The 21,988-nt window shown below is 44.5% G+C and overlaps 2 protein-coding genes and 1 long non-coding RNA gene across 8 annotated transcripts in view; all 3 read left to right on the top strand.

The window, feature by feature from the left end:
* Positions 1 to 1,145: 1,145 nt before the first annotated feature.
* LOC117150274 lies at positions 1,146 to 4,220 on the top strand. 2 transcript variants are annotated; one of them, XR_004460760.1, is made up of 3 exons: positions 1,154 to 2,188; positions 2,258 to 3,206; positions 3,282 to 4,220. It is a non-coding gene; the product is annotated as an uncharacterized LOC117150274 (long non-coding RNA). The 2 variants fall into 2 exon arrangements; XR_004460759.1 differs by having other exon boundaries at positions 1,146 to 3,206.
* Positions 4,221 to 9,047: 4,827 nt separating this feature from the next.
* On the top strand, positions 9,048 to 10,307 carry LOC117150273 (chromobox protein homolog 1). Its single transcript, XM_033317083.1, has one exon. The coding sequence runs from the start codon at positions 9,857 to 9,859 to the stop codon at positions 10,208 to 10,210; it is 354 nt and encodes a 117-aa protein (XP_033172974.1). The 5' UTR covers positions 9,048 to 9,856; the 3' UTR covers positions 10,211 to 10,307.
* Positions 10,308 to 13,683: 3,376 nt separating this feature from the next.
* Positions 13,684 to 21,988, top strand: part of LOC117150272 — a 94,211-nt gene continuing 85,906 nt past the window's right edge. For all 5 annotated transcript variants that reach the window (XM_033317081.1, XM_033317079.1, XM_033317078.1 and 2 more), the window contains exons 1-4: positions 13,684 to 13,742; positions 16,985 to 17,213; positions 17,287 to 17,388; positions 17,473 to 17,589. In XM_033317081.1, the coding sequence (XP_033172972.1) occupies positions 13,689 to 13,742; positions 16,985 to 17,213; positions 17,287 to 17,388; positions 17,473 to 17,589 (502 nt within the window). In that variant the 5' untranslated portion in view covers positions 13,684 to 13,688. The remainder of the gene's footprint in view (positions 13,743 to 16,984; positions 17,214 to 17,286; positions 17,389 to 17,472; positions 17,590 to 21,988) is intronic.

The raw sequence follows: 21,988 nt of genomic DNA, 5'->3' as shown, positions 1-21,988 counted from the left end.
CACATAAACCAGCCATAACAATTGCTGATCTAAGGGAGGGCACTGCTTTTGGCAAGTACTAAATATTTTAGGATACAGCTTTATTAAGCCATTAAGGATTTTTCATTTAGAAAAAAGTTCCAAGTTTAGAAAGTTCCAATATATGGCGAACGGAGTTCTGGAGTAGCATGCCCATTCTTTCATTCTTGGCCAGGCCCCACAGGCAAATAGAGTATCCTAAAGGCCTGTATGCAAAACCAAGCCATCAGCTCGATCTCAAGTTGTGCGGCCAATTAACGGAATGTCTGCTCCGATATCGCTACCGTAATTTAACTTTCAAATGCAGCCCGCAAGAGCAGTTAAATCGGAAAACCCGTTGGAGCCTGGCAGCTCCACTGGTACATATAGTGTATCCCCATATCAGGGCACTTGGAGTCAGCAGGAGTGGGAGCTACATGGTCTTTTGTCTTTTGCTGCCTTTCTGCGCCCTGTCAGCGAGCTATCTAGCTGGCTAATAACTTCATTTAAATTAATCTGGCCAACAGGAGCAGCACGTAGAGCAGCCCACAACCACCACAATTTAAAATTCAATTACCGCTGCATTTGAAGTTGCCACCGCAGGCGAGCACAAAGCCATAAACATTTCCATGTCGCCACCATGTGAGGAGCGGTGGCTCTGTGCCGCACATTGATGCATTGATGCATCCTGTCATTGTCATAGTGCCATCTCATATCCTGCGGATCGCCACTGGCCGTAAATTGCAAAAACCGCACACGCTAATCAACATGGGCAACCGCAATTATTAAATTACATTTGCGCGGCCTAATCGAATTGGCGAGGGGTCTTGGTAGTCGGTATATGTATGTGACCAGTGCTCCCAGGTAAATGATATGGTATGGCCAACAGTAGCCACTGCTAATTTGGCTTGACAGTCTGTTCTCGCCAGCTAAAAGGGGCGTAACTATCGGTATTTGATTCGTCTCCGGAACGAGGAGGCTGGATGATTGTCGGTGCGCAAAGGAAGCTTTAACCAAGTGTGGACACTTTGATGGCACCCAGGTGACGATCAGATTGAGGAAGAAATGCTCTGATCTAATCACCCATGTAATGTTATTCACTACCTTGTTGAGACCTTAAGTATTCTCCATAAGATGAGTATCTTTCATTGGTTCTCAGAATATTGAAGAGTAGAAGTGCTTAATACTGTCTGAATTTGCATATAGTACTCAGTTAACATTTTTTGGGTTTTAGTGCGATTTAATGCAATTTGCATCCCGGATATATTAACACTCCCAGCTCCTCTACACAATTTCACAATCAATTTGCCATCCACAGAGTTGTCGGTTATGGCCAAAAGTATAAGCCATGACTCAACTCAACAACGCCTCGAAGGTCGACAGCTGGCGACACTTTGGATGTGGTGCGAGTCTCGCAACGCCGACGGGGAACATATTTGGCTTTGATGGTGCGTGGGCTTTACAACTCAGTTGGCTTGATTAAAATGTAGTGTGGCCTGGCCGACGCCAATTGGCTTATTACCCATGATCCGAGCTAAGACAGGCAAAACAGACCCGGTTTGCATGCGGTTCTAACAAATGCCAGTTGCCAGTTGCCAGTTGGCAACAAACATCGCGCAGAGGCGTTTTGAAATGACCGTGGGCGGGGACATGGGAGGCCTTCAACTGCGTCGACTTCTGAGTCCCACACACAAAGAGCTTTTGTAATTAAAAGCTGAGCTGTTTTCACACTCAAATGGTGCGTTGATTGATATTCCCGGCTAATTGCCACAGGCTTGGCTCCAAGTTGTTCCGACTCGGACCATCCCAAGGCACTTCCTTAATGGTCACTTACACCAAATGTCAAGTTCAAGTGGCGGCCCTGGGTTAAAGAAAAAAAGAGAATATGGGAGCCGTGTACAATGAGGCATTTGATTGATGTGAGCCCCTCTCGCCGATCATAATCGTCATGAGGATGAGCATGATGTTGGTGATGGTGGTGCGTCAGCAAGAAAATCGAGGTAGTTCTTTGACTTCTTCGAGTTGCCGGTGCCAAGAACCAAGTTCCAGGCAATAGAAGTGGATTAGGACCGTGGAAAGTACGTGACAAAAGCCCTCGTCGTCTGTAATCTTGCTCACTCAGAACAGAACGAACAGCAGTCGAGTCAAGTTCGTGGTCGCAGTCTTTCGTTTGGCCGACTGCAGCTAATTGGTGAGCAAAACAGCGAACAAGAGCAATAATGTACCGCAGACAACAAATAACAACGTGTAATGAACGCAGCTTACAGTTTTTTTCCAGCGATTTTTTCTCTTATTTTCCTCTCCACCACTCCGACATACATGAATGAAAACTAAAGTAAATTGGCCCCCAGTCGTTGGAGTCATCGTCGTTGTTGTCGGTTCGGGACATGAACATCAAGGTGGTCGTGGCCGCTGTCGACTTCAGACAAAATGCAACTACAGAAAAAATGAAAATAAAAGGAAGAAATATATATATATATATAGTATAAATGCGGCTATATGTATACAGACAATAAATTGTTAAATAGCCGCAGACGCAGAATGGGCCGGGGCACGGCTTAAAAATTTATGCCATTTTAAAGCGAGAAATGAAACACGCCCCAAGTGCATTACAATAAATTATAGAAATATGAGTATGGCAAAAAGTCTCAAAACAGCAACGGAAACCGAGCAGCGGTCGCTCTTTTGGGCCATGATCGCCGCCATCTCTATTATAAAGCAATTAATGCCGGCAATGCTGATTTTAATAATTCATAAAAGGGAAGGGAAATGAGAGCATAATTAGGACGCCCGGGTGGCCCCACGGATTCTTTGGTCTTCTCGGACTCCCCCTGCAGCATGGGCACGACTTTGGACAGGGCTCATTAAAAATGGCCTGCTAAAAATAGCAGCAAACATTTCTGCGCGCCAGAGTGGAGTTGTCCTGCGCCATCCTCACATATTTTCATATTAATTATCGTGGCCACTTGTACAGCTGTCCGAGTGCAACCTGCTGCTCCGCTCGAAACCCCAATCCCAGCTCCATCTCCAGCTCTAAGTATTCTCTAGGGGCAGATGCAAAGCACGATGCGATGCCCCTGTGCAGATTTCGCCGATTGGCCGCCATTGACTTTTAGCGATAATTAACACCTAGGTACTAAACCAAATTGCAACCGCAGCATCGGCGTCTGCCAGATGCGACAAAAGACAAAAACTGGCCAACTCAAAAGGTACTGGTAGTGTAGTATTGGACGTTCCCTGTTGAAGGTTTTAATGGCTCGCTTTTTACATTTATTTTATTGCAGGCAGGCAAACTGGACCTTTGCTTATTGATTTGCATTTTTACAAGACTTCTTGTTTGCGGCACTGTTGTCGCTTTTTATGTCTAGATTTAGTTATTTTCGTATATTTAAATCGCTTGTACTCGGGATGCTTCAAGGTTCCCTCCTTGTAACCAGCCACTGGATCAGAAGTACAGGCGGCGATAATTTAAACAGGAATGCTGCGACCAGGATTAGTTGGAAATATCGCTTTGAAGTCGAGTCATAAATTAAAGCCAACTAAATAAATCAAGATGAAGTGGGGATATACAAAGTGGCTTTAACTTGTGGGGTGGAAATATATTATGGGATAAAAAACCGGAGTTCTGCAAATTCATTCCTAATGACTGGATTTCTCGAAGAAAAAAGTTTCAAATGTAAACGGAAGAATAAGAATCCAGAGAGTTGATGATAGCGTGATGACACTATTTCCTAACTTTTTTCCACCGACAGATCTTGCTCTCGTCCCACTTTGTTATTATAAGATTTTCGACCATTTTAAGCTGAATAAAATCCGTCGAATCTTCCACAAGAGTCGGATAAACTAGCAGTTACGAGACGCTCTTTAACAAAAAACCTAGTCACATGCCAAATTTGGCTAAATTGGCAACACTGAATGGCAGCTACCGACCTGTCCGGCCATTTACAATTACCAACGACCATCGACTATCCACCATCCACAATCCACCATCCGCGGCTCATCCGTCGCGGCATTACGATTGCGATTCCAGTCACATAGTCGCACATCTCCGCCTGACTCACGCTGGGCCATTGTGGCTCGACTTTGGCCCTTTTGGCCAAGAGCGTTGGGGCCAAATTGTGCTGCGTTAAATTCAATCAATGCATCAAATCCACATGCACATGCACTCCATCGCCCACGCGTCCTCCGAAGGAAACCAAAATCAAAAAAAAAGAAAAAGAAAAGAGGCCTCGAGTGGAAATCGCCAATGGACATGGCTTTTCGAGTTGGCCCGCGTTGCAGGAACTGTCGGACGAATCATAAAATTATGCAGAGCACATACCGCACACGCACACACATGGGGCTATTATACAATAGGCAAACACAACCACAACGCATTCGGGCCAAAACCAAAGCGGCAATTGCATAAAACTCTTTTTACGATGCGTGGTTGTCGTCTTTGTCAGTGGTGAGCCCAAAGAAACCATCCACATTCGTTGGCGATGGCTACACAGAAAGAAACTTCATATACGATTTCATATGGGATTATGCAGATTTCTTGGGTTTATCCCATTAAATGAATATTTTTTCGCGGTGCATGAAAATGGCGACGCCGGGTCCGGGCACGTACGCAATGCCAGAGGCAACTAATGCCCAAGTATATATAGTTGTTGTGGCTGTTGTGGTGTTCCTCCTGTTGTTTATTGAAGTGCGCGACTGCGCGTTATGTTTTCCCCCCATTTGTTGTTGCTGTGGGGCGCATTCGCAATTTACAACACAAATAAACATGGCCAAGAAGTGGCAGTGGCAGAAGCAGTCGAAGTGGCAAGTCGGCAACACCGGCCGAGGTTTACTTCCGCCGGATAGCTACGTAAAAATCATATAAATTAGAATGGTGGTAAAACCGAACTTGGAGTGCTGACTCCGAAAACCAAAATGAAGAACCAGTCACCTTCTCCGATTATTCAGTTTCTTGAATTTACATTATTTCTGGGTATTTCCGTTAGCCACTGCCCTTATATGATTGATTGCTTGCCGGCGTATCCCATACACGGTTCTTCATAGTCATCATTATGTAACCTAAAGAACCGACGGGCCGAGGGTGTCCAAGGCACTTAGCCAAATCATCGAAGCGTCCGAAAGGTCACCACCGACGGTAATTAGAGTTGACTGACTGGCTCTCCTGCATTGAATTAAATCGACTGCAATTTACCTTTCTAATGGCCAGCTCCATTTATGGCCACATGGGGTTTTTCGACTGCAGCAGTCTGTACTGCACTCCACAGATCGTGTGTGTCCATTTATGGTCTGGCCAGCCCAACTCCTGCTCCAACTCGGCCAGACTCTTTCACCCGGCGTAGGCGAAAAGTGTGCACTTTGGAAAGCCATCAAAGGCGCCACGGGCTCTGTCGATTGGAGGTCAGGTCTGCATGCCACGAAAACACACACAAAAACCAACAAAAATCCACAAAAAACGGGCACATGTGGGCCGTGGTCGCCACATTGTACACTCCAAGAAAGTGTGTCAGCTTGGAATCAGTGCAGCAGGCACTGTAATTGGAAATGGGAAAAATATATTACAGATTATCTGAATTTTTATGGCTGCCATTTATTCAATTTGTTTAATAGGCTCGCCATAGCAGAAGCTGCAATGCTTTGCTCACGTTGTGCAATTTTATATTACGAACAAATTTCTTGGTAATCAAATTGGTAGTGTAAGCGAATTCGAACGGAATTACTAAACCGACTTTATTGGTAAGGTATTATTTCTGAGCTGTCAAAATAAAACCTGATTAAATTACAATCCCCTTTTCATAGATTTATTTTATTACCGCTTTGCGAAAACACTTACAAGTAAGTGGAATGGATGGGTAATCATTTGCGAAAGCCAAAATATTGACTCTGCCTGGGTGTAATAGAATAACCAGTTTCCAGATCTCCTCTCCCATTATAAAGGGCATGTCCTTGGCATATATATGCACTTTGTAGCCGATATTCGCCACAGTGTGGGCCACAATTTACGGCGGTCTGGACGTTTACGAGGCTCGGCTTAGACACATTGTGCTGCAAAATGTGGCCGCCATCCAGAATCCCCATCGGAGGCCAGCCTTTTCAATTAAAAACTGGAAATAAATTGCGACCGCAGCGGCGTAAATAAATATTGACATTTATGTTTAGCGAGCTTCGCAGAAGATTGCTTTGCCAATAATGTGGCACAGAGATTCGTAGACTATAAAAAGCCTAATTAACACCTCTGTCCCTCCACCGATCTTCGGATATGCCAATCCTCCTCCACCTCCAGCTCCTCACATTTGAGTTGCATTAAAGAGTTGCCACCACATCTTTGGGTTAGCGGCTAATTTCTGGGTTAAATGTGGGGGGAAAAAACGAAAAGAACACCGTCATGGCCGGCAATGAAAGCGAAATTTTTAGAGTCCGCCGAAAGAGTAGTAGTTCTCCAGTCAGGCCAAATAAAAGAACAAAATGGGAGGAAAATAAGAAAACATGCGTCGCCCGGAGTCGACATTCTTTTTAACAAGTTGCCCGCAGAGACCAGAAAAGGGCCTAGAGCTGCAGTTGGAGCCAGTCAAAGTCAAGTTAAATACGCCCGCCGTGCGTCGGGAATGGGGGACTGGTCATTTTGGCATGTCCGCTGGGCTCTCTGGGTTCTCTGGGCAACGCGAGTCCAGGCCAGGGCCAAGAAATATCAGAAGATCAAAGGCATTTTAACAGCCAGCGTCCAGCGCAAACAATCAACACGGCCCAAAGAGCCAGAAGACAACCAGAAGACCTAAAAGGCCAACATGGGGATGAGGACGAGGAGCAGGAGCAGGAGGATGAGGGTCAGCGCAGCGGTAACGTGCCGGCTTAAGGCCCAAAACCTGTGCACTTAGTTGGAGGACACGTACAGGATAAATTAGCAAATATTTGTTTCTTCTCTTCTTTTTTTATTTTATTTTTTTGTAGCTCTGCAGATGTTTGCCTTGCTGGGGATTTTATTTCTTATTTAAGCAAAAATTGCATTTAAATTGTTTCGTGCGCGGCCAAAGGTCGGCAATGTAACCTTGACATTTCCAGCCGATCATCGCTGGACATTTCTTCCCTTGGCAGCAAATAGAGTCCTCCAATGAGGCCATCGATAATGTCTCAATTATGTCAATGCGACACCAGTGACCAGCTGGACCAACTTGGCCGCCTCTTAGGTGCCATCTCTTAACAAATCGAAACGTATCGACTTGATCTCATTGGGTGCATGTGCATAAACAAAACAGTACACCAGCACACCATAAACAAGGGGACTAGACCAAACTGAAAAAGAAATAAATAAATACAAAAAGGGGGGATAAGCCTTATAAAAACAATACATCAGGCATACGGTGCGTAGTGGCTTAGCTACTACAAATAAGTCGGCGTCTCCAGTTCAGTTCCCCCATTGTGTTGCCACTGGGCAATAAAGAGATTTAGTAGCTCGGACCATCCAGCCATCTAGCCTCCTGCTGCTCCAGCTCCTCCAGAATTCCTCATCCTTTCCCTGGCCAGCCGGGCATGTCCTTCTGAGCGGTCAATGCTTCCCGCTGGACCACTGCCATCGCCACCGCCTGATTTGCATGCTTAACCTTTAAGCTCGTGCGGCATATTAATCTTATCAGAAACTTGTCAACAGTCAGCTAAAGTCAATCCGATCGAGCCGCTTCCCTGCTGACAAGATATATACATTGTTCTCGGACATCGCTTGTAATGTCTCACTCGCCTGGTCGCATATATATCAATATACCATTGAAGTGAAGATCTGCGAAATAAGGGGATAAGATGGAGATTTTGTTTAAAGGGCTAAGCTCTTCTTTTTTTTAATATTTTCACATGCCCATGCGAAAACCTACCTTCTTAGAATTGGATATGTTGCACAAATAGTTTCCAACAGCTCTTGGCAAGCTTATTTTTACTCACGATCAATATATATTTATCTCTACCAAAACAAGACTAGACTAGAACAGATTGGTAGGATCTTTTATCACCGCTGACAGAAGGATACATCATAAATGTGAGGAATTTATAATGGGTTTTTGTTGGCCAGTCACGCGATGATCTCCGCTTGAAGGCTTAGAAACCGACCATCAGGCAGAGCCAAGATCTACAAAAAATTCCCAAGAAATACGTATAAGTATGTATGCATGAGCCAAACCCCTGCGGATTCCTTGGACCGCACTCTAATGATTTCCTGCTTAGGATACTGGGGCTCACCCATAAACCCAAATATGCTGCCGCTTCCCAAGAGCTGTCCCCCTTGCCTGTCCAATGATTAATGCGCCGATCCTTGTCCGATGCCGATGAGGCGGGAATGAGCGGGAATTATGTATTTGGGTTAATGTTACACCGCAGCAGCATGGCTGGCATTGCTTTAATTTTGTTTTAACACAAAAATTGCCAAGTACAAGTATTTATTTGATGTGCGCAATGCTGCGATCGGAGCTGCGACTTCGCCTCGGACGGCAATTTCCTTCCGTCGTGGTGTAGCTGCGCATCTTGATCGCCGGGTTCTCAGGCCGTGGCCAGAAAACTGGAATCCCAGAGAACCGATACCAATGCCGACGACGATGCCAGTGCTGCTGGCCATTTCAAAATCTAACTGTTAACTGCAAAAGTTGAACGTACTGCAGCATGCAACATTCAACGGCTGCACCCACGGCAGCAGCAGCGTTAACGGCAGTACACTTGAAAAATATATTATTTGAGAAGGAAAATTATTTCCTATGAAAAAATAATAATATAAATGTTCTTAAATATAAAAGTTTTGTGCTATAGTATCAATTATATGGTATCAATGAATACTTCTGAAACTAAATGTTTTTCTAGCCGTTTTATGGGCTAGACAAATATTACTAGATACATTATATTATTAGACAAAAATTCGACTAATTGACGAACTCAAGTTTTATTTTCCTCAGTGTATGCAACTGCAACTGAGCGGGCAGCGAAACGAGTTGAAAGCCGTTTTCCCTGTTTGCCAGCCAGCTCTTGAAAGTGGTTTGTTGTCTAACTGCGTTAGTTGCTGCTTTAAATTGTGCGCCCAAGCAGCTCCAGCGGCGTTTAATGGCTCCAACTGGCGACCGGAGACCTCGGCTCTAACTGGCCACCCCGCCACCGACTTCTACTTCTGTTTCTGATTCCGAATCGGATTCTTTTTGTTGCTGAAGCGGGTTCTCAGGCGGCGTTGGCTAAATGTCATAGCGGCGGATGCACCGAGCAGATTAATCATTAATCACATGCCCATCCGAGAGTACGAGACTTCCAATATGCGGAAATTACTTGCATCTAGCTGTAGTCTCCATATGCCCCATTCCCAACATACCCATCACCTGGTGGCCGATCATTTCCGCCGACGAGTTGGGTTCCTTTATTTTGCCTTTATTTTGACACTGGGCCAGCAACGGCAATTACTGGCGGCGGTGCCACCGAAAACCCTCCTCCCTTCCGCCCTGATTTATGAGTTTTTAATGAGCGGCCACTTTACACGAATTCAAGTTAACAAGTGGAGCCGCGTAAGGCCAATATCGCAAGTAGTATCGCCGGCCATCGCGCCTTGACATTCGAGTCGTGCGAAATGACAGATGAAGATGCAACAATGATACGCTCAATGGGCGTTGGAATGCACAATACCCTAACTAAATCTGAAAGAATGTGTCCACTCAAGGGAAGTGTACAATTCTATTTCCATTCTCTCAAACGCTTTTCAAATTAAATATTTAGGGCTGCCACACCAAAGCATGTCGATACATACAGTTATCGAAACTGAAAAATAATACTAGGTGTGTACACACTTGACGAAACGTTACAATTGTCTACTATTGAAGTATCAAAAAGAAAGAAAAAATACATTAAAATGGATCCGACGAAGTCTAAGACCAAAGGGAATAAGGCCAACTCCACTTTGACGTCCCCTACTCCTTCCCCGGAGAAGCAACCAAATGGATTTGATCTTGGGCTCGAACCATTGCGGATCTTAGGAGCCTGCGACTGGTCCGGCGAGCTGACCTTTTTGATGCAGTGGAAGGGCTGCGACCAAGCGGGCTTGGTGCCCGCCACGGTGCTCAACAATCGGTGCCCCCAAATGGTCATCGCGTTCTACGAGGAGCGTATTGTGTTCAAGGATGACTGCGATGAAGACTCCTTGGACTCGGACTGTGGGTATGAGACCACTCCGAGTCCCAAGAAGAAACGGGCACCAAGTGCCTAGTCCATAAAACAAGTACACAAAACGATTCTTACTGTTGAGCACCGAAGACATTGCGGATCTATGTATAAATACCGCCAATAAAGAGTATTGACTCTTCTGCCACAAGGTTTACTTCATTTTCTGGTCGCCGTTGTCGCTGGTGATTGATTATGCATTTTCATGCGAACTGGTTGCTGATGCTGCACTTTGTTGGCATGCGGGCAGGTGAATAAGTGAGTTTAGCTCGGCCCAGCCACGCCCTCCGCCTCCTAGCCGCAGCTTGATGTTGGAGACAGGCCGGCGGCATTATCTGCCGGGCGCGAAATTATACGTGTATGTATACACCGAGCGAAAAGTCGGTATGGGTATTTGAAAGTTTCTAAAATAACAGTTTATACATGGTGCATTTACCTTATTAAACTTTTTCCAGTGCACTTAATGCTGTCAGTGACCTTCACATCGGGGCGTTGGAAAACCTGCAATTAGAAAAGAAGGCTAAGCCGCAGGATCAGACGCTGCTTACAGATTCCATGTTGCAGGCGCCTCAAGATTCACGCAGTCAACTAATACGTACATAAAAAAGGGTTAAATCGCCGGCGCACCTTTCTTGCAGCGACATTTTGACATTGAAAAAGTATAATTAATTGAGGGGCCCACCAGCAGGTGGGCGTGGCCACGGGCAGATTAAATCGATTTATGCAAGATTTATGACAAAAGCGCACAAGAAAGAGAAGAGGCGAAATAAAATGGGGCGCCGCCTGGCATTTCGAAATCAATCAAAGCCCAATTGCCACTCACATGCAAAGTGCACAAAAAATTCCCAACTACTGGATGCAATCGACATCGATGACGCGTCTGCATCCGGTCGCAATCTTTTTGGGTGTGTTCACACTAGCCCTCTACACTTTTCAGCTGATGCACGAAGTGTTTGCTTTGCGAGAAACCCATTTTTCAAGCTATCAGCATTTATTTTTAATAAAGATGCCATCATTAATTTTACGTCTGTGTGTTTTGGTGTAGAATGCTGTTTTTTTTCTTTTTGTTGTTCGGTCGATGGGGCAAAAATGTGTCACTGGCTTCTTTGACTTTGATTTAGTGGCTAGACAGGTTAAAGCGAGATGAGATCATCCCCCAGCGTGGAAAAGAGACGGGGATGGCGTCAGTGACGTTGATAGCGTTGACAGCCACCGCATCAGAGCGGGATGGCAACAGCGGAGATCGCGGCAGGGGAACAGCCAGTTTCTCGTTTCTCAGATCTAGAGATTTAACGAATTTTTCGGCCAAGTCTTATAAAACTCAAGTCACCGGCGGTTGTTTGGCCTTCATTCAAAAATGATTTGACATTGTATAAATATTTTGATAAGATCTACGGACACTCTTGCGTAGATTTGAAATCAACGGTGCCGTTAGCTTCGGATAGAGTTTTGGGGGAAGAGTTCCCTGAGTAATAATTTAGCTTAATAACTTAGTATACTCGCAATTTTGCGTTCAAAATATGCTTCCTGTTTCATTCCGATTGGTCCAAGGCCTCACTTGTTGTATGCAACACTCCAGCTGTTATCGCACTTTCCTGTGCGTTATCGACCAATTACCATCGCTGCTCAATTAAGCTCACTGTGCAACTGTCCAATTGTATATAGCGTAAAAAGACGGCAATTACAATAAAAAGCAGAAAGAAAGCCATTAAGAGCATCTGCGATAGGAGTTCCTTCGATTTGCCGTGGCTGCCGATAATTTGGAATTTTGAAATACGTGCTGCAGATGGAGGCGCCGCGGCGTTGCACTTCGTGATTTGCAATCCGTGGAAAAAACAAGAAACCGCATTTGCCACATTTATCACGCACATATATCAGCTTGTCAGCCAAAGGGAGCTGCCCAGGAAACCCCAATCCCGGCCAGTTAATCCGAACCCGAACCCACCAAATTACGCTCATTTCGCGGCCACATAAATTTATCGGGCATCAGAGAACACAGTACTTTCCGCAGCCGGGGCACAATAAACATAAGGCCGAGTTGGAGAACTACCACTGGGGGCCCAGCTTTAATTAAGTGATCATGAACATGGGCAAACACAAATGGCCAGGGGCCGCGGACTTGGATCTGGAAACGGCCAAAACAAGATTAGAAGACGCCCGACTGCCCGGGCTTCAAATGTCGTTAGAATGGAGCAAATCTCTGCAGCCGGATCCCGGGCCACAATGCCCTTTATGGCCAAGTCAGCAAACAAGATGCGAAACCGCGACTGCCAGAGTTAGCCACTTCCTTCTGCTAACTTGGCGAACTGCAAAGCGCATGTAATTTGGCTCAGAGTGTGTATTTTATTTAAGCGTTTATTAGCTGATAAACCGAAATAGATAAATCGTGGTCCAAAAGGGAAACACAATCCTTGGCCTGCCTTTTACCTTTAGCCCGTTGAAGGCTTTATGGCCAACCCAAGGCGCTGTTTTCCAGTTTCCCCCACTCGCAGATAGATAATGGCAAATACTTTTACACACGTTAAAGCATTCACGCCGGGCTAAGAAAGTTGTTTGTTCACGCCCCTCTGCAGTTACAGTGGGCCCTCGATAGAGCCGAATGGCTGATTTTTCTAGAAGTAACATAAGGTAAACCTAACCGCTTAAGCTGAACTGGAAAATCTTATAATCTTATAATCTGTTTAATAACAGCACCTTTCTGTATAATCATGCAAATTGTTGTGCTGTGAAAACTCAACTGTGCATTTGTGACCTGCAGACCAACAACGCCTTCTTCCCAGACACTTCCGCCACCGGCTGTCTTATGTCATAATCACGAATGCCATATGAAGATGCTATCGGACTTCACACAATATGATTACGTTATCCCAAAAAACCCGGGCGTCGTCGGGGGAAAACAGTTTTCTGTCATTCTACCCAATTAACACGCAGAGGGAGTCCATGCCCATTTGATGTTTTTCTCGTTGCCAAGACCAAAGTCTGATGAAAATCAGTCGCCGGGCTGAAAACTCAAAACTGAAAGTGGAAAACGAATGCGTGAGAAAATCGCCAACAGGTAGCGAACAATGAATATTGCGGCCATTAAACATTTTCTGTTTCGCCAAAGGTGTTCGGGCATTACTATATTTTTTATGCCGGTCCCGTTGTTGGATAAGTTTTTTCAGGGAAAGGCGAAGGAAGCGATAAGCCTGGGACTGGGCCTCCGGACTCGTGTTTGCGCATAAATTTCAAGTGTCATTTACCCGACTGGGCATTTGTCTCTGGTCCCTACTTCATTGTTATTTTTTGGCACCTGTTCGAGATGACCAGGCCAATTGTGTTTTGTTTGTGCGTGCCCAACATTTTTAAGTTAATTATTTTTGTTTGTTTTACTTTCGGCCAGAGCCGAAAAGCGTCTTATGGCTCAAGTGGTTATTGCCGGGTGGCCTTAATTATATTTATTTTCTATTACCCAACATGCTATAATTGATTTTTCAATGGTTATTAATGTGCGATTGTTTCTCTTTGATCTCTTTGCAGCAAAAATGAAAATATTTTTGCCACTAGTCACGTGGATAGTGCTACTACTCTCGAGTGCAGTAAGTACCCCATAAACATCATTCGTTATTAAGCTAATTAGTGTTAAGTTGACGGGCTTAAACCTGAATATCGATGGGATTAGATCAGAGGCAGAGGCCAGCGGCAGTTAGCGCAGGGGTCATAATTAATTTATGGGTTCTCGAAAGGCCCAAACAAAAGTCGGTGAAAAGAAAAGAAAAATGATTAAATTTACGAGCTGCCACCTCATTATGAAACAAATTTCTGAGCAAATAAGCCAAGAGAGATCCCAGAAGTGAAAGAACTCCAATGATTAACAAATGTTATTTTGAAGCCATATAATATAGAATCCCAACGCGAAGCAGAGGAAACAAATTATAACGATGCTGGAACCTTTGATGACCTAACGGTATTCGAACTGGTCTCATGCAAATGAGCCATTAAAAGAAGTTACTGCAAAATGACTTGGGCATAGCGAGTATACATATATCTGTTTATTAAAACTAACAGCTAGCTGTGAAATCTGCACGAGAGTGAGAGGAAACGATGATGCTGGGCAAACAATTTGGCAGCCAGAGAAAAGTTTCAAGCCATACTGAAGAAAACCAGGCTAGAAAGACTGACTAGTAATGATAGGGCCAGCGGAAGAGCAGAATCACACCGTCTGCGGTCAACGACTGGCCGAGGAACCCAGCCAAACGGAGCCAATCGATGGAAGAAAGCCGAGAAAACGTAATGAATAAAAATAGCCGCATTAGCTGTAAAAACGCTTTGATAGTCATCGATTTATGCAGCCGGCGAGAGGCGGGGAAAGGGTGTCCGGTGTGAATGAGGGAACTCCGAGGGGCTTTGAGAAATTGGCCAAGAGAATTCCCTAAGCCGAAAGCCAAGTTCATTGACTCCTCTCTCTCGCTTGTGGTTTTCTTTGCGACACTCTGTCAATGGCTCCATGGCGAGGTTCTTTTACGGATATTTGCTTTCCTTTGTGCGTTGGAACTTGATTTATGCGAGGCAGTCATAATTCATTTGATTAGCTAGATGGGATCATAATTAATTGTGAACTTCGAGAATGCTCTTTTTTCGCAAACAAAAGACTCAGGCAACGAACTTGCCGGTTGACGGTTACTTTGTTGATGTGAGGACAATATTTGCGAATGGTTTGTGCGAACTTAAAACCACTCCCTATTTATAAACAACAAAAAGGTTAAGCTGCTTAGTAAACACGTTTTTTAAATAATCTTTAATTCGGTGAAATGTTTGTAAATTCTCCTTAAAAGTTCAGTTCAGTTAGGATCGCGTTTAAATGAAAAAGTAAATATATAGCAGCAGTTTGAATTTTCTTTTCCAAATACAGCCAAGTTAATACCCATTGACAGTTATAACGGATGTGCACTTGAGCGTTGACGTGCAACGTCGTCATCTGTCTGCCGTTGTCATTGCGCCTGTTAACAAGCCTGGCAACGAAAAATTGCGCATTGTAGTCGCTGGCATATGCCGCTCAATGTCATGGGAGCTTTTGGCGTTCAGCAGCCGCATCGTCATCATCATCATCGTCATTTTCAGTAGGCATCAGAGGTGGCATCAGTTGGATCAGTGTGTAGCATCAGCATCCCCATCGGCTGCGCACATCTTTGCTCGCACGCCTTTAATTGTTGCAGCACACTGCGAGTATTGCTGCCTCAGTTGAGTGCATGTGGTGCTCATTGTGCCGCCTGTCAATTGATAAAAGTCGCAGAGTCGGCGGAATCTATTGTTTAGCAAGGCCGTTAGCGTTGCATGGCGTGAAGCGAAGTGAATTGAAGTGAAGTGGGTACAAAGCAATTGAAAAGCCACAGCCACATGGAGTTCTACAAGAGAGCCCGCCTCCAGCGTCTTCCTCCCGATAAGAATCTGCCTAAAACAATTCGCGGCTAAACTTGAACTTGACAGCCAGTGCCTCATGTTCACACCTTCCATGGCGGGGTCGTAGAGCAATTTAAGCTGCCTTTTTATGGCCTCACTGGGCTCATTAGGCGCCCACAAACAAAGGCACAGAAAATTGGCCTTACGTAAGGAAACTGGGAAAAATAGCAGCAGAAAAGAACCTTCTACTTAATTGAGACACTGAACTCTGCATTCAATGGCATAAAAAGGAAATGATTATAAGGCAACGTAAAACCTAAGCCCATATCGATGGTATAAATATTTATTAATTTATTGATAGAAAGCTCTAAGTTATCTGCATACAGGGTACTATAAAGCAATACAAATGTTTGAAATATAAATGGACAAGCTCAATAAAGCAATCGTTCTCGATGGTTCAATCATTAAAATACCAACTTCTAAGAATAAATCATATCATAAACTTTAGTTGCTCAATAGTAATCACTAGAAGAGACGTGCATGAACTCTGGGCACTCATTCGGTTATTTATTGAAGAAATCTCAACCAATCTTGTTGTACAAATATCTAAGCTGTTTCCAAATCTGATCCAACCACTTAATAACTATATTTGAGCGTAGGAAGTCGAACTGAACAGGCTACAAAAATAGAAGTACGATCACATATGTATCACAACGGCAATGCGACAATAGGTGGTACATGTATAGAAACTAGTTTTAATTCATTTTTGCTGGAGCACAAAAAGGTCTTAAGTGACAAACTTGTTTCCCAGCCAGCTCTATCTAATATTGCCAGCAGAAACACAAAAACAAACCAGCCAGTCGCCAGAGTTTCGGCCAAGAAAATATGGCAAGCGGCGAACAACTTTTGTTTCGCTAAAAGTAAAATCAGCCAAGTGTAACAATTAAGTGGCGGCGGAACAACACAGTGTGATGGAGAACGGACCGGTGTATCTACATATAATACTCGTACCTGTACGATCGGATCGTGCCCATATGGACCACATCGGGTTGTGAAATCTGAAGAAGCGCTGCCGGTGCTACGCCTGCTAAGCTCGCTGTATCTAATTTGAATCTAAATTAGTTTAGCGAGCCAGCTGGGGAACCCTAAATACTATCATCAACGAAATTAGGTTGCAGCGAAGGTTGGCATTAGGAAAAGGTTTAACCCTTTGTTGGGAGATATGGGGATGTAACTATCTGTTCTTCTAGAAAATTTGTATATAGCTTATTCAGCATTCACTTTCATATATAGCCTCTGAATGATATCGTGTATTTCCTAAAACTTTTCCAAATGATACAAATAAACATCCCGTTTAAATTGGGTTAATAGCAGTGAGTGCGTAGAACTTTTTGTTTTATTGCCAGTGATTAACTAATTTATTTGTATCGTGTGCTTGCAGGTACATTCACAATATTCACAACAACCGCAACCATTCAAGACGAACTTGAGGGCGAATAGTCGGTTTCGCGGCGAGGTCTTCTACCTGAACCTCGAGAATGGCTACTTTGGCTGCCAAGTCAACGAGTCCACCGAATATTTGCAGCTATTCAACCTATCGAAACTATGCGACGGTACCCAAGATTGCTTCCTGGGTGCCGATGAGTTGAGCAAAGAGCTCAAATGCACAAGTGAGTATCTTAGCGCGAATCGCTAAAAGCCTAATGGGTTTGCCTAACCTCGGGTTCGTGTATTTTTACGCAGATGACTGTGATAAGGATGGCACCAAGTGCACACATGGCGCGTGTTTGAACGGCGTCTGCCATTGCAATGACGGCTACGGCGGCTGCAATTGCGTGGACAAAGGTGAGTCTGATTGTGTCTGTTCTGGTCTTAACTTACATAACCGTTAAAATCCCCTGCTAACTCCCCAATTTCTGCTGCCCCCAGATGAGAACGAATGCAAACAGCGGCCGTGCGACGTGTTCGCCCATTGCACAAACACACTGGGCAGCTTCACGTGTACCTGCTTTCCGGGCTATCGCGGCAATGGTTTCCATTGTGAAGGTAAGTTCTACACTGAGATATTTGAATGGAGTGCATATGTATTCAACAAGTGATATTAGGCAAGGACCTCTTATGACCTCTTAGCCCATTAAATGGATAGATCAAATTCCATTTTCTAACAAATGTATTCCATCTGTATTACCCTTCATCTGAGCATTTGCTTTATATCAAAAGAAAGACTCAACTGCTGATTTTCTCCGTGTAACCTTAGTACACAGCCTCAGTCTTAGTTTCATTGTATTAGTTAGCATAATGACTGACCAGCCAACGAAGCATCGTACAGATGATTGTTGTTTGCCGTTTTGTACTTCCGTCAACGTCTCTTTTTAGCCCAGACTAAAGGCTTTTTGTAGTTTGGCCTAACGGTTTGTGCCATTCCCAGCAAAAAGGCGTCTCGAGTGCCCAGCAACCAAAGCTGAAAATGTAACAAAAGACGCGCCAGACAATAATATGAAAGCTTTCGCAGCCAGAATAGGGTTATACTTATCTGCGAGGTAATAATAATGACCGTGTAGCGATTACACTCGAGTGCTTTGTGGCAAGGCTGGAGCGGATCAGAGAGCCACGGGCGGCCAAACTAATCCCAGGTTGAAGCTATCTGGATGCCTTGGATCTCTTGGCCAAACGAATTCCGAAATATCTCAATCAGTTTCCGTCGATCTGTGCTACAGTTTTAATCCTGGGGTCGGTTCCATTTGCTCGTTAGACTAAGTGCCGAACAGCAGGGGCCCCAAAAGCCAGAAGATAGAACTCAACGTGTGCTGGAGCACCTGTTCCTCCATGTGAGCGAGTGCGATTACGACTAGGAGAGTATATGACAGTGAGAAACCGGCTGTCGTAATTGGACTTCGGCTAATGTTACGTAATAAAAACACATTACGGCATCACAAAACCCAAAGAAGAACGAATCGAAAACAAGAACAACGGGCGAGAGCAGCAATAATAACTAGGAAAGTGTACAAAGAAGTATCTCTCCAACCCGACCTCCTCCAACTCATTTTGAACCCATCGCAAGTAGTTCAGTACCAATAGGAGGAGATGATGATGGCGGTGATAATGATGCGGATGGAACCGATGGGGAAACCGAACAATAAAAGCCACAGCATTTGTGGCAATGCTTTCGCGCCATGCAACACACATCGTCGTGGCTGTCTGTTAGACGGGGAATCAGTGTCATGTAATCTGACCCCGTACATGGACACGCCAGAACTTTCAACACTCCCAGTGCAGGAGGAGGATGAAGGTGAGCGCTATGCCATGCCACGCCCCACCTGCATTCGATGCAATGCGATAACGAGCGCAAATTTCACAGACACTCTGACATTACCCCGCTAAGTATGAAGACGTTGCCAAGATTCTAGATTACATGTGACGAGTGATGTGGCGGAGACGGGACGAGCCGGGAGCAGAGTCCCAGTCGCAAAATGGCAAGATCCCAGCCAGCGGCAGGCATGCATAAATTCTGAGCAGCGACGTGTAACGCCGGCATCGCATTTCAGTCGCATTATCTAATTTTTTCTATAGAACTTTTTCTCGCATATTATTCACGATGGCATGATTGCGCTCGCCATGTTGCATTGGGGACAGGGCCCTTCTCGAGAGACCCAGAACAACCCAAACCAAACCCGAAGCAGCCAGCTCTTCCAATTGTCTGTAATCAACTGAATTAGTTTTAAATGCGCTGAGAAAGTTTCACTCGGCATCTGCCCATTTGCGTGGAATAGTTGAGACTTCATCAGGGGCACGCACTCCATTTCCCAAGGCGAATGCTCTTAAATACACACTGCAGTGTACGCAGCACCAGTAGCTGATTGCATAATTCTACATATAAACCATATATACTAGATATTGCGCCAGCATGTCTTTTGATAATTGTACTTTTAATTTGCTTGCATATTCGTAAAATCCAAAGAAATGTGAAGACACTATTTACGATCCCATTACAAGTAGTAGTGATAATGGCAGTCTTAAATCTTCTCGAGCTGGAAAGTCTGGCCGTCATCCTGCAACGCCCAGATTTTGAATGGGATACGAGGTGTCCTCTGGCGTTATGTAAATCCAGTTTCTGCCTGAAGTTCACCCAATAAACTTAGCAACAAATCACACTGCTCTTGGCCTGACAAACCCACTCTTTGCCGGCTCAGAGACACATTTTGCGTGTTGCAGCAGTGGTGTGTTTGGCTACAGGTGGATCTACCTGTTTTCCTGTTTCGCATTTGGCCATTTCTTTTCTTTTTATGCATCTAACGGTGGTTTGTGGCAACACCTGTTTCAGACTCCGTGGCGCATTATTTCATGTTCATAACTCAAACGCGTTCGATGGCGATGGCGATGGCTTCGTTAACGCATCGCAAAAGTCCAGTTATGCAATGACTATTGAAAAATGAAATATACACACGCGGCAAGAGAGAGAGTGTGTCTGGTTGCACATACATATAGCCATCGATCCTTCTAATGCATTTGTCTCGCAATAAAAATGGAGTGAACCTCTCGAGCCGAGTGCTAAAATTTATTTCCACTTGGCCAGCGCCAAAAGACAACAAGAAGGCGCAAATACAGCAATGAGTTGAATCGACGACTGGTGCTCGCTGGTCCGCTCCGGCTTAGCTAGCCAGGCACGTTCACCAACGGCGGCTGCTCCCTTTCGTTTCGCTAACTGGGGCAGATCATTAAAACGGATAAAATAGATTGTGCCCACGTAGCAACGCCATCGTCACAGTCTCAGGCCGGGGTTTGGGATACGAGGCGGTAGCGTTGTCGGCGCTTAATGCCGCCTGTCCTCAAAAGCCCCAAACGGCACTGCCTCCATCTCCAACTGTTGCTCCGACAACAGCTCCATCTCCATCTCCATTGCCGCCTCCTGATCCCGCTCCCAGGCCGAAACCAAAGCCAAAAACCGACACCAACTTCAAACTGCCGACTTGGGCCGGGCGACGCACCAGTTGGAGATCAGCGTCAGTTGATAAGCGTTGCCAGTTTTTTTGGTTACGTTTTCTTAATACCCTTCAAGGAGGGTATTAGGGTTTCAACAAGAATGAGCTTAATACGTTTGACCATGAGCAAAAACGCTCTATTTGAAGATTATTAAGTCAGATACCTTAAACCTATCAACTGATTGAATATGATAATGTTGTGGAAAGTGTATCTATAATTTAAATTAGTTGTTAGAGTAATCCTAAAAACGGCTTGTTCCTTTGTTGTTTTTAGTTTGCTGTGGCTCCTTATTTTAGGTCTCTTTGTAGTGCAATTTTTTTTTTGTTTCGCCAGGTACTTTGCACTTTTTGCATATCAAAATGGCAGCAATTAATTCTCATGTCGAAGCCGGCGCTGATAAGGCATGAAAATGGCTTTAAGCGTCGGCATTGACACGCCTAATTATACGCGCGTGTGTTGCCACATTTACGCACAAATGAGGGGCGGCTACCTGGAGGAGAGCCACCCATGGCTTTGGATTTCGGATTTACCAGTGGCCCGCATCCGTATCCGGCTGACTTCACTTGCGGCCCGACCTTGATCTTAGAGTATACTTAGTGGCATGGAAAGACTTGGCACATAATTGCGTAGCAAATTGTTAACTAATTTGCGTTTTCTTTATAACTATCTATGTTATGATTATTGTGTTTGTTTTTGCTCGAGTTCAAGTTCAACGGTTGTCCCAACTTAGTTGTAGACACTTTTGGCTCTCTACGCTGGCTTATTGTTATTTATTCGAGCTGCTAATCAACATTGCCCGGCGGTGGAGCATGAAAGTCATGTCCGCTCGTAAATTTTATCTCATCTATATGGCACGAATGTCATAATTCAAAATGTTTTGCACACAAATGCAACAAATGCAGCGAATGCTAATTAGTCCCACAATTACACAATTTATTAGATAGACGCCAACCGGACCAGACTGCTGCCCATGTATAGAGATTAGGTTTAGTTTTGTGTCTGATTGATAATTAGTTTTAATTGGAGCAGCGCTGCACTTTGATTGGCCAGCGAACAGTTGAGTATTATTTAAATCACCTCTGAGTTATATATATATATATTTCAGGCGAAACAGAAATTAAGTTAGAAGTTTCTTTCAAATCCAATGCGAAATAGATAGATATAATAATGTTCTAAGCATTTCCCCCATTCTGCATTCGTGCGTGTGTATGGTTTTAATGACCAGATCACTGCCTTTTAAAATGCTACTTGGAACTTGAAGCAAGTCTCGTTCTGACGATTATGGTTAGCATTTAGACGAGAACAGGAAACCCAAGAAGACGACCCTGCTTAAGGCAGCCAACGAGAATTATGTCAGCATCATTTCAGGCAATCATTCGACTTAATCACATCGAGTCACGCATATTTGATTGCTTTTAAAGCGGTCAAATCCGATGGCTAGAACACCTACTGAAAACAGAGCTTT

The sequence above is a fragment of the Drosophila mauritiana genome, chromosome 2L, assembly GCF_004382145.1.
Source record: "Drosophila mauritiana strain mau12 chromosome 2L, ASM438214v1, whole genome shotgun sequence".
Lineage (NCBI taxonomy): Eukaryota > Metazoa > Arthropoda > Insecta > Diptera > Drosophilidae > Drosophila > Drosophila mauritiana.
Note: the sequence above shows the minus strand (reverse complement) of the source record. Positions and strands in the feature narration are given on the sequence as shown.